This window comes from Octopus sinensis, linkage group LG8 (assembly GCF_006345805.1).
Source record: "Octopus sinensis linkage group LG8, ASM634580v1, whole genome shotgun sequence".
Lineage (NCBI taxonomy): Eukaryota > Metazoa > Mollusca > Cephalopoda > Octopoda > Octopodidae > Octopus > Octopus sinensis.
Window position 1 is genome coordinate 101848302 of NC_043004.1, and position 14105 is coordinate 101862406.

General features: G+C 37.6%; 1 protein-coding gene across 3 annotated transcripts in view; it reads right to left on the minus strand.

The window, feature by feature from the left end:
- The window catches only part of LOC115214883 (DBH-like monooxygenase protein 1), a 125610-nt gene that overhangs the window by 52809 nt on the left and 58696 nt on the right, over window positions 1–14105 (minus strand). Inside the window, exon 1 of one of the 3 annotated variants that reach the window (XM_029783914.2) lies at window positions 2616–2957. The exons of 1 other annotated variant lie outside the window; for it this stretch is intronic. In XM_029783914.2, the coding sequence (XP_029639774.1) occupies window positions 2616–2864 (249 nt within the window). In that variant the 5' untranslated portion in view covers window positions 2865–2957. Of the gene's footprint in view, window positions 1–2615; window positions 2960–14105 lie in introns of those variants that run through there. One more of the 3 variants, XM_036505625.1, reaches the window with a different exon arrangement.

Genomic DNA, 14105 nt, shown 5'->3' on the forward strand with positions numbered 1-14105 from the left:
ACAACACACACACTCACCTACACACACATAACATCCCCACCAACACAAAATGTATATACAAGCATACACACGCACCCACAGACGCACACATACACACATGCGAACAAACACTAACGCACACACAACACCCTAACAAATATTAGCCACACTCGTACACACACACACAAACGTGCACACATATACACACACCATCCTACCAAATATTAAACACACACAGACACATTTACATACACCACAATAAACCCTGGGACCAATCAAAAACGGCCCCCACACACAAATACATGTACATGTATATATATATACACACACACAGAGACACACACACTCACACCATTCTGACTTCTAAAGACCAAAACTACTGAAACTTGAAAGAGAAACAAAAAAACTTCCTTTCAATTCCACATTGTTCTTCCTTCCCCCCACCCAAACACACCTCCTACACTATCCCTTGAAATAGAAAATAACGAAACATGTTTCGAAGACATCCTTGGTATTATTCCAAAGGAACAAAATGGTGTAAAACAATGTAATCTTCTCTTCAGGGAAATGAAGAAATAAAACTCGTCAATAAGACATTTTAACAGAATATGATAGGGACGTTAACGATCTCGTCGAGGTTCAGAGTTCTTCTCGTTACACCCTGCCACGACATGCTTCGGTCGTATTGACATGCTATGTCTACTACACGCACCACCTCTCGTGTTTATCACTGATTTCTTTCTTCAATTCTATCGTAATGAGATATTTCTTCTCAGCATTTATGGGAAAAACATAATAGGGATATTGCCATAACGAGAGGAACACATGAACTGAGCACCGTATATCGGTCACTTGTATGAAACTCATTGGTACTGCAGATTTACACTCGTACTTCAAGACAAAATCTCGCACGAGCCTTGGCTCGTACAGCAAATTGATCATACAATGGTGCACTCGTACTGCGTGGTTCTATTGTGTGTATATAATATATATATATATATATATATATATATATATATATATATATATATATATATATATATATATATATATATATATAGACACAAGCTTCTTATTCTTTACTGCCCACAGAGGGCTACACACAGTGGGGACAGACAAGGACAGCCAAACGGATTAAGTCGATTATATCGACTCCAGTGCGTAACTGGTACTTATTTAATCGACTCCGAAAGGATGAAAGGATGAAAGGCAAAGTCGACCTCGGCGGAATCTGAACTCAGAACGTAACAGCAGACGAAATACTGCTAAGTATTTCGCCCGTCGTGCTAACGTTTCTGCCAGCTCGCCGCCTTACACACAAGCTTCTTACTACACAACCACGCCTGCGCCTATAATAGATAGACAGCTAACACACACACACACACACACACACACATACACAACACACGTACACACACACACAACACACACACACACATAATTATTGACGCTCATGCTTGGAAATAAGCATATTTAAATTCTTTTGGCGGATCTGTTACTTCTCACATATCAAACATTACACTGAAGAGATTCTTACCCAGGAGCATGGATTTTTATTATTTTATGAAGGATAAGAGTCGAAACAATTGTATGGAATTTGTATTTGATATTTTTTTATATTCTATTATATTCTATTATATTAAGGCGGCGAACTGGCAGAATCGTTAGCACGCCGGGCGAAATGCTTAGTGGTATTTCGTCCGTTTTTATGTTCTGAATTCAAATTCCGCCGAGGTCGACTCTCTCTTTTGTCCTTTCGGGGTTAAATAAGTACGGGTTGGGTGGGGTCAATTTAATCGACTCAATCCCCTCCTCCAAGCTGCACTTGTGACAAAAATGTGAATCATTATGAGAATAGAGTATTATGTTAATAAATTTTCATTTTCTTTTCATTTCTATAAATTTAATATAAACCCATGTGAATCGTAAAGTGTTTCTTTACCAAACTAGGTATTAAGCATTTGAGCCATTGAAAAATTGGATGTTTTCATCCCTATTTTCCTTATATATCATTCAACTACGCTAATCGTTGAATAATATTCTTAAGGCCGCAATTTACTCACACGCAGCACCTTTCAGAGCTGGTTGCTAATTCAGTTCTTAACCAAATTGAAAACTGTTTACATGTTTGTAGTGGATGAATGTGATAAATCTCTCACATAAAACCCTTTCAAACCAACAAATAGAAATTCTCGCAAAAGGACTGCGTCATTATCATCATCTTCATCATCATCATCATCATCGTCATAATAATAATAATAATAATAATAATAATAATAACAATAATAATAATAATAATAATAATAATAATAATAATAATAATAATAATAATAATAATAATAATAATAATAATAATCAGGCGAGTGTGCAACGTTATCTTTAATCGATATTGAATTGCATATATATACAAGGTCTGTTTTTGTTTTGAAGTATGTGTTTTGTTGTATTTTGTGTTATTTTAGCATTAAAATTTCAGTGAGGACTATGTAGAGTGTAATTTGTGTTGTTTGTTTGGGTTTGGTTAACTGCGTAATGACACAAGTAAAGAAAAAAAAGAAACTATCAAAATTAGGTTAATGCGTTTGTAATAAAGCAAACGAGCAAAACTGTGTTTTTTGTAAAATCATTTGACTTACCGATGAATAAGGTTGTCCGTTAGAAACTCCCGCAAAGAAGACATCGGCGTTTTCCAAGTTACCGTCCGTTGACAAGCCTAGCATCACATAACCGAGTGTTTTAACTTCAGTATGGAATTCAATGTGAGATTTATTGAATTTCCATGAAAGGTGATAAGTTTTGTTGCGGTCCAGATAAAGAGAATGAAAATAATCATTCGCCAAAACACTGGAACCAAAGCAAGAGAGCACGAATGCCAGAAAATACATTGTTATCAGTGTTGGCTTCTGAGTGTGTCAAAGGAAATTTTCAGTAGATTGGCAACCTCTACTTTTATTCAATGCCTATAAGAGAAATGAATTACATATTTTTCCAGGTCATTTTCGTTATCACATGATTAGTTAAGAAATTTACATAATCACATGATTCTCACGAAGGTGCATAATATAAAATTACACGCATGAAAGACACCGCTGGCATATATTTTTGCTATTTCATATTCACACAATAACTTTAGAACTGCAAGATACGCTTACAAATTCAGTAACTCACGTAAAACACAAATGCTATTGAATTATCAGAGAAAAGCGTTCTGTATGATAAGGACATTGACGTTGTCTTCTGCTTTTAGTTCTTAGTTACTTATAAAGGGTTTTTGTTCATCAAGTACTTGGATAATCTCAGCTGATGGACATGCTATTTAACACACTGTATAATTTACAGAAGCCCGTAGTCTATTGGTATTTTGCAAAGAGAACGCTCACATATGATATTTATGATATTCAGAATTATACGCTACACTCCACAGACTTAGCTCATTCTACTCCCTACTGTCTCAGACACTTAAATCGACTTAATGAATTGTTTTGTATCCTTTTATTTACGAAACAAGGCAGTGGTCATGGCCCTTCACAAGGTCTCCGACACCGGTTAATGGAGGAGAGGGGGGGTATCCTGAAACTGAAAAACTGGACCCAATGCTTGCAACAGAAAGAATTTCGATAGAGGTAACCAAGATGTCTCATGGTCTTGTTAAACCGGGAGATATGTTGTCTAACATTAATCATCAGAATACTACAAATGACATGGCTGATCTCCGTATGAACAGGCATTCGTTTCACTGCATTCGCGGCTGACAGTTTCTTTCTCAAACCGTCATGCAATTCCTATCCTGGAAATTTCTGACAGTTTCTTCATTTATGACGTATGATCGTTGTATATTTCATGCTTCATTTATCTTTCTCACCCTTCTTTACATTAAACATCTCACTGTAATATTAATGTGCTCGCCATTCCCTAGAATTATCATTAGAATTTCTAATTAGTGTTGTCCTTCCTAGTTTTTGCGAAATCCAGTTTTTCGACATTGGCACTAACACAACTAATTATATAATCAAAGTCTCTAATATAATCTAGTGTTACAGATAGTACCTGCATATTTATCATTAGTTCCGAATACTTTCTTATTTGTTCTTTCATCTGAAACAGTATACTAACGTATACAGATAACAATGTCGGCATTAAGCAAATTAAAAAAGTAAAAAAATTTCTACAAGAGATGAAAGTAGTAACTATACTGAGAAGTAATACTCAGCGTCACTTCAATATGGATGTTACTATCGTTTTAACCCCAGGAGGAGCCTCCTCCAGCAGGTTATCGATGCAATCTGCACCCGATATATATTGCAAGTAGGGGAGCGAACCCTTACCATCTTCTGGCGACAAAGACCGGATTACCAGAGCGAACACTTTCTAGCTATTTCTACTCATCCTCAATGGTGGACACCCATCCGCTAAAGATAGCAGTAATCTGCTCCAGCTCAGAAATATATAGAAAAATAAGTAGTAACCAGTAACTATACTGAGACGTAATGTTTATTGCCACTTCAATATGGTTGTTCCATAGGAACTGATATTACTACCTTTTTTAACGGTATAGTGCGTGCTGAAGCAGACTACTGCTATCTCTAGCGGACGAGTGACTACAAATGAGGATGGTCCGTCACTGTTGCTATTGGTATGAGTTCGCTTCCCTGCTTGCAGAATATATTGGGTGCAGATTACATCGATTACCAGCTAGAGGAAACTCCTCCTGGAGTTAAAAAATGTCTATTGACTTTGTATACCTACTAGGCCACTGGCAGAAAACATGGGGAATGGCTGAGAATAAAATTAAGAATATCTGACGTATTTTCATCGCGCTCGTAATAGACAAAACTTCGACGGTTTTTGTGCAGACGACTGAAGATTAATAAAAATAGCAAGAGATTTACTAATGTCTTCACTCTGTAGAAGAGTTATCTCTGCTGTAAGCGCATTTTGATTTATTTAATGCAATAGGGGAAACAGTGTCTATCTTTTACACGGATAAGCCGTTACAAGCCCATTGTTTCCAACTTCAAGAAATAGGTGCAACTCGGGTCTCTACTTCGTGAAGGCCAACTCCATAGCATCATGACTGCACATGTGTATTGCACTGGCGAGCTGTCACCAGGAAATGTATGTCTCAAAAACGATTTTTTACTCCAAAAGTGAAATTTTGTTGCAAAGTTGTTTCTTTAACTTCTAACGCACAAGTGGTGTTACGGAAGTAGTTTGTGGCTCATTAGGAAGTGCTGGAAGTTGCCTTCGATTCATGAAGTTGTGTTCCCTGGATGCTATACATTGCAAGTGCTGTGTACGAGGTAATCCCCAGAAATTCATGGTCGGGACTAATTGTTACAGTGTATCAACTTACCCCAGGCATGCAAAAACCTACCTCTTCTATTTCAGTTTAACATGCCATGCCTAGAAATTACAAAACGAAGATTACAAGGGGAGATACCCTACTGATGTCATGGAAAGAGCCGCAAGAAAAGTTGTGGATGAAAAGAAATCATTATGGAATGCGCTGAGGTTGTGGCATCTCGTGTGGCACGAATCCGGCTATCTGCTGAATCCATTATGAAGGTTCCCTGTCGCCCTCCTTTCGCCAGGAGTTGCAGGCAATTTTTAAATATCTAGTGGCTATAGCGAAAGAGGTAGTATGGTGGACCATTTTGAAAGGGCTAAAGACAGGCACTTTCCTCTCTGGCCAAGCCCTTATCAACTTTTTCAAGTTTCACTTGAAAAGGAATTTGAGGGTGGTGAGGGAAGTGTTGCTTTGGAGCAAGCTTGTTCAAGGGTGGGTGAATGCTGGAAGAATGGCCAGTGTGAAAGGACCAATTCTGAGCGTGTGCACCTGTAAAACAAAGGAGAATTGTTCTTACCCTGTTGTTCAGGCACCCGAGGCATTTGTAGGTTTTTCCACGAGGACCTTAAAGCGCCTCCTTTATTGGGAGTTTAAATTGTTTCACTTTTTTGGTATTACATTGTATAAACGCGAAGACCCAGTAAAATAAATGTTCCTAGTAAAATATAAGAAATATTACAAGAAAAAACATGGCAGTCTATGGAGACCAATCCACTGGGAGCTTTGAAGAAAGCTATACTGAAAAATGGTATGAACATGAACCAAGTAAAGTACAAGAAAGTAAGAAGTACAAGAGGTTGCTGGATTTTACAGTCCCAAATGATGAAAAAATTAATATGAGAAGTATAGAAAAAATAGCAAAATTCCATGACCTAGTTATCGATTTACAGAGACTATGGAAAGTGCGGGTAAAATGTATTCCAGTAGCTAGAGGCGCATTGGGAAGTATCCCTAAAGATATGAAGATACGGGTAGAAGAAATAGGCATAAAACCCAGTTTAGTACAGCCGCAGAAAATAGTGGTATTAGGGACAGCTAGGATACTTAGGAGGGACCTTAATATCTAAGGTTACTTGCTGTAACCCGATAGGAGGGTTCTTGACATCTAAGTCTACTTGCTAGGATTCATTTATTTTTCATCGGCCTAATCCTTTGAGTTTATATGATAATAATAATAATAATAATAATAATAATAATAATAATAATAATAATAATAATAATAATAATAATAATAATAAGGCACACACCAGAAAAGGTCACAGAAAACAAGAAAGCAACCATACTCTGGGATATGCCGATACACACAGATAGAGAAATTAAGCCCAACAGACCAGATATAGTTGTCAGAGATCATGAAGAAAAAAATGCTTTCTAATTGATGTATCAATACCAGCGGATTACAACGTGTCTCTAAAAGAAATGGAGAAACTTTCAAAATACAAAGACCTGGAAATAGAGGTAACCAGAATGTGGAATCTAAAAACAGAAACAATTCCTATCATAATAGGTGCATTAGGCATGATAAAAAATATTCAGACCATAACAAAAACACCAGGACTTACAAACACATATAACATACAGAAAATTGCACTACTAGGCACTGCACACATCCTACGCAGAACACTTTCCATACAATAACCATCAGAGCATCACAACAAATCACAGCACATACCCAAGGCACACAGAGCTGCGCTCGGTAGTGAAGTGAAAGCACGATATAAAAAATATACTACTGAATAATAATAATAATAATAATAATAATAATAATAATAATAATAATAATAATAATAATAATAATAATAATAATAATAATAATAATAAGAAGAAGAAGAAGAAGAAGAAGAGCGCCAGCCTTGACAGCGGCTGGACGTGTTCCTCACTGCTCTGACAGTTCGGTGGCTGAAAGCCATAGAAACACTAATATGGGCCAGTTTAGCAACGGGGAAAAATAACTCTCAAAGACTGGAACATCTACAATACCTCGTGAGTATTTGAAATTCTCTTCAAAGTGGGTTAAGAAATTTACAAATTTACATATCTGCAGCTTTCAAACATACATCCGATCGGCTTTAAAAACTTTAATACCCACAACTGCCTCTGTAAACATCCTTTTTTTTCTTTTTTTTCTTCTCTCTAAAAACATCACGCTTTTCTTTTTGTAGACTTGCAAAACCCTAAAACTTTCTATGAAAATCTGACTTTTTCTTTGCTTCCTCCCAGAATATTCAAATATAAATGTAAACATATACTCTTTATTGCAAAAACACACCTGTTCTCCTAACTGGACATACAAACATCTCTAGAGGGGTCAACTTCAACCTCCACAATATTACCTTGCACGAAATATACAGACACTTTTTATTGCAATAACACAAACGCACATGGAAAAAATAATGATACTAAGATTCTCTCTGGTCGAACACGGCTTCTCTATTCACAAATAATACAGAACAGCCCTTCAAAATAAGCACGAAATATACAAACACTTTTTATTGCAATAACACAAACGCACATGGAAAAAATAATGATGCTAAGATTCTCTCTGGTCGAACACAGCTTCTCTATTCACAAATAATACAGAACAGCCCTTCAAAATAAGTTAAGAAAATTTACAAATTTACATATCTACAGTTTTCAATCATACATTCGACCAGCTTTAAAAACTTTGATACCCACAATTGCCTCTGTAAACATCCTTTTTTTCTTTTTTTTCTTCTCTCTAAAAACATCACGCTTTTCTTTTTGTGGACTTACAAAACCCTAAAACTTTCTATGAAAATCTGACTTTTCTTTGCTTCCTCCCTGAATATTCAAATATAAATGTAAACATATACTTTTTATTGTAAAAACACACCTGTTCTTCTAACTGGACATACAAACGTCTCTAGAAAAGTCAACTTCAACCTCCCCAATATTACCTTACAGGAAATATACAAACACGTTTTATTGCAATAACACAAACGCACATGGAAAAAAAGATGATGATGCTAAGATTCTCTCTGGTCGAACACAACTACTCTATTCACAAACAATACAGAACAGCCCTTCCTTAATTTTTCTTAAGCCTAATAGTAGTAAACATCTGAACTTTTTTTGACCGATAGGACCCCACCTAAAAAAAAAAAAATATCACTGATGGTGATGGTGATGATGGTGATGATGATAATAATGATAGTAATAGTGCTGATAATCTATCTATCTATCTACACACACACACACACACTCAAAGAGTTCAACCAACACAAAGAAAGTATTATTTGACAGGCAAGAACTCTGGTGTTGAAGACAGTCAGCCAGCCAACCACCAAGCCAGCCAACGAGACAGACAGACACTAATGTGATGGTGATAATGATAAAAAAACCAAAAAAAACAATAATAAGATACTGCTGTGACTACACATAAAACAATATCATTGATGATGATGGTGGTGATGGTGATGGTGATGATGATAACGATGATGGTAATGGTGGTGATAATGATGATAGTGATGGTAATGGTGATGATAATAACAATAATAAGCCGACTACGGCTGCTATAATGGTACGATTATAATTGTAACGACAATGATGGCCGTCTCCCCACGAGCCAATCAAAGCTAAAAAATGATAACATTATCGTAGCACAAAATGTTTTTGGAAACTAAAAGGAAAACTAAATCAGTATACCAAATCGCTTGTCCTATGGTTAATCTGGAAGCGCGTCCCTCGGGGAAGAGCCAGCCTGGGATCGAAAAGTCATCAACTGGCACAAACTCTTCTCCGAATACGACATGGATGGTCACTTGAACGGGAAATCCCCCAACTCGAGCCCTCCAAGTTCACCACCACAACCACCACAGAAAGAAAATGTAAGCGAAACAAATGGACCCGAGAAGAGTATAAAGAAGTAATATACGCTTATTACTATGCATTAGGTAGGCCATCTCAAGAGAGACACACCGCAAACTCTTACAGTATATGGAGAACACGGAATCAAGACAGTAGGCCCTATTTGGACGAGAACAAATTAGCAAATGTGAGGAGGGATATCCTTAGAAATAACAGACTCACAGACAGTGAAATAAGCGCGATCAAGTACGCAACGGAAAATGACATAAATATAAGACACAAAGGAATGAAGAATCAGATGAACAGTATAGCCCGCCACGAGGCTTAATTGAAAGACTGCCATCTGACCAAAGTACGCAAAGGCCTGAAGATACAAGAAATTCTATTGTACCTGTTAAAGATAGCCAGGAAAACGAAAAAAACAACAGTAACTGAAGATCTCGCATTTGCTGAAGAACACAGAGAGTCTATGGCAGAAATGAGGCAGAAAATCCTGAATACGCTTGAAGTTGTAAGACATACAAGTATGAATGATAGAGAACCACTTCATAAACTCTCAAATACAAACCAAAATAAAAAACAAATCCAAATTGGCAACTATGTAACAAATGAATAATACGAGAATTAAAACCTGATTTTACTGAGTTAAATGAAATTATTTACGCTCTGCTAGGGCAATTGAAACCAGCTGTATGCCCCCGAAAAAACAAAGAAACCAAACCTGGGAAGAAATCAAACCTGGAGAAGTAAAATTGAAAAAGAGATTGAATTTATGAGAGGGGAAATATCAATATTAAATGAACTAATATGTGGAAATAATGTAAGATCCAGAACAGGAAGAAAGATGAAGAGAAAATTTGGATCCTCACCAAGAGAAGAACTGATATCAATAAAAGAAACGCTGAAACAAAAAGTCCAAGCAAAAGCCCAAGAATACGAAGATTGAGAAGAGAAACAAGTTTTACAAGCAAAATAAGCTGTTCACATCCAACGCCAAAAATTCTACAGAGAAATAGGGAAGGAGAAAGTAACCGTTAAAGACCCCCCTCCCATGGAAGAAGTTCAAAACTTTTAAAAGGATTTGGAGTGACGAGAAGACGTACAACATAAATGCAGACTGGATTATACAAACTGAAGGATCCTACCAAAATTTACAACACAAGCATGGGAAGACATCACAATAGCAGACCTAAGAAAGGCACTCACGAAGGCCCATAATTGGAAATCCCCCGGTAAAGATAGGGTGCCGAATTTCTGGCTCGCATCGCTCCCATGCGCACACGGTAAGCTAGTTCAGCTGCTCAATGGAATTATGAGAGACCCAAAGAAAACACCTGAATGGTTAGCAAGTGGCATTACTTACCTACTCCCAAAGAATAACGAAACCAACCTTCCAAAAAACTATCGGCTTATAACCTGTCTATCCACCACGTATAAAATCCTAACATCTATCCTGGCGGAGAAAACATATGCATTCATGGAGAAAAACGATATTTTCCCCATTGAACAAAAAGGGTGCCGCCGAGGCTCTTACCGATGCAAAGATCAACTGCTAATCAATCGTATGATCCTTGAGAACTGTCACAACAAGCGCAGAAATCTCAGCACCGAATGGATTGACTACCAAAAGGCCTTCGACAGTATACCGCATCCATGGATCTTGAGATCGCTGGACATCTTCAAATTTCCCCTGTGATTTCAAGCTTCCTGAAGCACAATATGTCGTTGTGGAATACGAATCTCCAACTATACCACTCTAATGGAGTACTTGCCTCAGAAAATATAAACATCAACTGCGGAATTTTTCAAGGTGACTCACTTTCACCTTCAATATTCTGCATAGCCCTAATACCCCTTACAAGTGAATTAAACAGAACAGGGTATGGGTATAAAATTGCCAATAAAAAAATAAGCCATCTATTTTATATGGATGACTTAAAACTTTATGGTAAAGACAATAATGAACTTGAAGGCCTATTGCGCACCGTGAAAGCATTCAGCGATGACATCGGGATGGAGTTTGGACTTGAGAAGTGTGCCAAGGCCACTTTCCAGAAAGGGAAAGTGAAGACCACAAATTCAGTCGTGTTAGATGTTGACACAGTCATAAGAGAGCTTGAGCAAGAACAAACATACAAATATTTAGGGATAAATGAAGGCTCTGGTATTCAACATGCAAGCATGAAAGAGAAAATCAGGAAGGAATGTTATAGGAGAGTTCGTGCAGTCCTGAAATCTGAACTAAATGCACGTAACAAGGTGTTAGCTATAAATTCCTTAGCAGTTCCAGTTGTTACTTATAGCTACAATGTGTTGAACTGGAATATGAGTGAAGTAAAGAATATAGATAGAAAAATACGCAAGCTGCTGAGTTGTAATAGGATGCACCACCCAAAGGCAGACGTAGATCGCCTTTACCTTCCCAGAGCCCAAGGAGGTCGAGGCCTGATCCAATTTGAACTAGCTTACAAAACAACCACAATTGGACTGGCCAAATATCTCGAAATATCGAATGACTGGATGCTAAAGCTCGTGGAAAACCACGAGAGACGAAAGAAGCTTCATTCTATCATAAAGGAAAGCAAAAAGTTTGCTATTGATCTCGTGCAGGATACCCAAACTGAACAACCCGAGGGAAGTACGGCAACTATTGTTGCAAAGAAGGTGAAAATGATGGCAATGAAAAAAGCGCACGAGCAATTGGCTGATAGGTGGGAGGAGAAACCTCTGCACGGCAAATATGTGACCCGCAGCAAACAAGCTGATGTTGACCAGAAGCAAACCCATCAGTGGCTACGGAGCTCAGGGCTAAAAGCAGAGAGCGAAGGTTTCATCCTGGCTGCTCAAGATCAAAGCCTATTAACCCGAAACTACCAGGCCAATGTGATGAAAAATGGAGCAGACCCAAAATGCCGATTCTGCAACGACATGATTGAAACAGTGGACCACCTAATCTCTGGATGTAAAGTCTTAGCACCAGTGGAGTATAAATTAAGACATGACAGAGTTGGCCAATATCTCCACTGGCTAATAAGTCGGCATTACAATATCAAAACTGCCGACAAGTGGTATAATCACCACCCTGAGGCTGTAACTGAAGGAGAAAATGTAACCATTCTGTGGGACTTTCCAGTACATACAGACCGAACCATCAAAGCCAATAAACCAGATATTGTTGTGAAAGACCAAAACAATAAAGTTTGCTTATTGATCGACATGAGCATCCCCTGTGATCATAATATCTCAGCGAAAGAGTTTGACAAGCTCAGAAAATATAAAGACCTACTCATTGAAATTGAGAAAATGTGGCATCTCAAGGCGGTTACCATACCAGTGATCGTAGGAGCACTAGGAATGATCAAGAAGGGAATCGAAAATTATATGAGAATGATCCCTGGTTTACTATCCCTGCAAGAAGTGCAAAAGATTGTCTTAACTGGTACATCACACGTATTGAGAAGAGCATTGTCGATGTGAGAACTGTTGCTGCTCATGTATTTTAATTTAACTTTAAAAAAAAAAAAAATGAACGAACTACTGAGTTTGGTTTAATGGCCTACCAATGTATACTATGAGTTTCTTTGCCCTAGGAGTCGGGAAGACACTCGGCAAGAAATGGAAGAAAATTTGAAAGAAGAAAAAAAAAGTAATAATAATAATAATAATAATAATAATAATAATAATAATAATAATAATAATAATAATAATAATGATGATGATGCAGTACCAGGCAATGGCTCTCATGATTTCTGATCTTAACTGATTGGAAGTGTTATCATGTACATTGTTTTGCCTTGGTATAAAAGATGGGCTACAACAAATATTCTTATCAATACCACAGATTTGCTTGTCAGTCGTTTGACCTTAACCATTTGAGCATGTCCCTTAGTGGCTGGCGATATGTGCATCTATGATCACGAGCAGAAGTAGTGGGAGAGCATCATAGCTATGTCTTGAGAGGAATTCTTTGGGGTTTGAATAATTCACCTCTGGAAACATGGGTGTTTCGTTCAACATCCTTAAACAACCCTTGTTCGGGGACCTTTTGTGTGGGATGGGTTACTCGATCAGAAGAAAATTCTAACTGGGCCCCACCTGGACGGTCATGCGCTGTTTATTTATATGAGATCACCATGTCGCGCACATGTGTTTGTGATGCATCTGTCTGGTGTACCCTTATCAGACGGGTAGTCATGATGGGTATACTGGGCTTCGTATATTTTACCCCAGTGTCACTTTGATGGCAGGCACTGCTCCCTCACTCAATAATGATGATAATAATAATAATAATAATAAAATAATAATAATAATAATAATAATAATAATAATAATAATAATAATAATGATGATGATGCAGTACCAGGCAATGGCTCTCATGATTTCTGATCTTAACTGATTGGAAGTGTTATCATGTACATTGTTTTGCCTTGGTATAAAAGATGGGCTACAACAAATATTCTTATCAATACCACAGATTTGCTTGTCAGTCGTTTGACCTTAACCATTTGAGCATGTCCCTTAGTGGCTGGCGATATGTGCATCTATGATCACGAGCAGAAGTAGTGGGGGAGCATCATAGCTATGTCTTGAGAGGACTTCTTTGGGGTTTGAATAATTCACCTCTGGAAACATGGGTGTTTCGTTCAACATCCTTAAACAACCCTTGTTCGGGGACCTTTTGTGTGGGATGGGTTACTCGATCAGAAGAAAATTCTAACTGGGCCCCACCTGGACGGTCATGCGCTGTTTATCTTTATATGAGATCACCATGTCGCGCACATGTGTTTGTGATGCATCTGTCTGGTGTACCCTTATCAGACGGGTAGTCATGATGGGTATACTGGGCTTCGTATATTTTACCCCAGTGTCACTTTGATGGCAGGCACTGCTCCCTCACTCAATAATGATGATAATAATAATAATAATAATAATAATAATAATAATAATAATA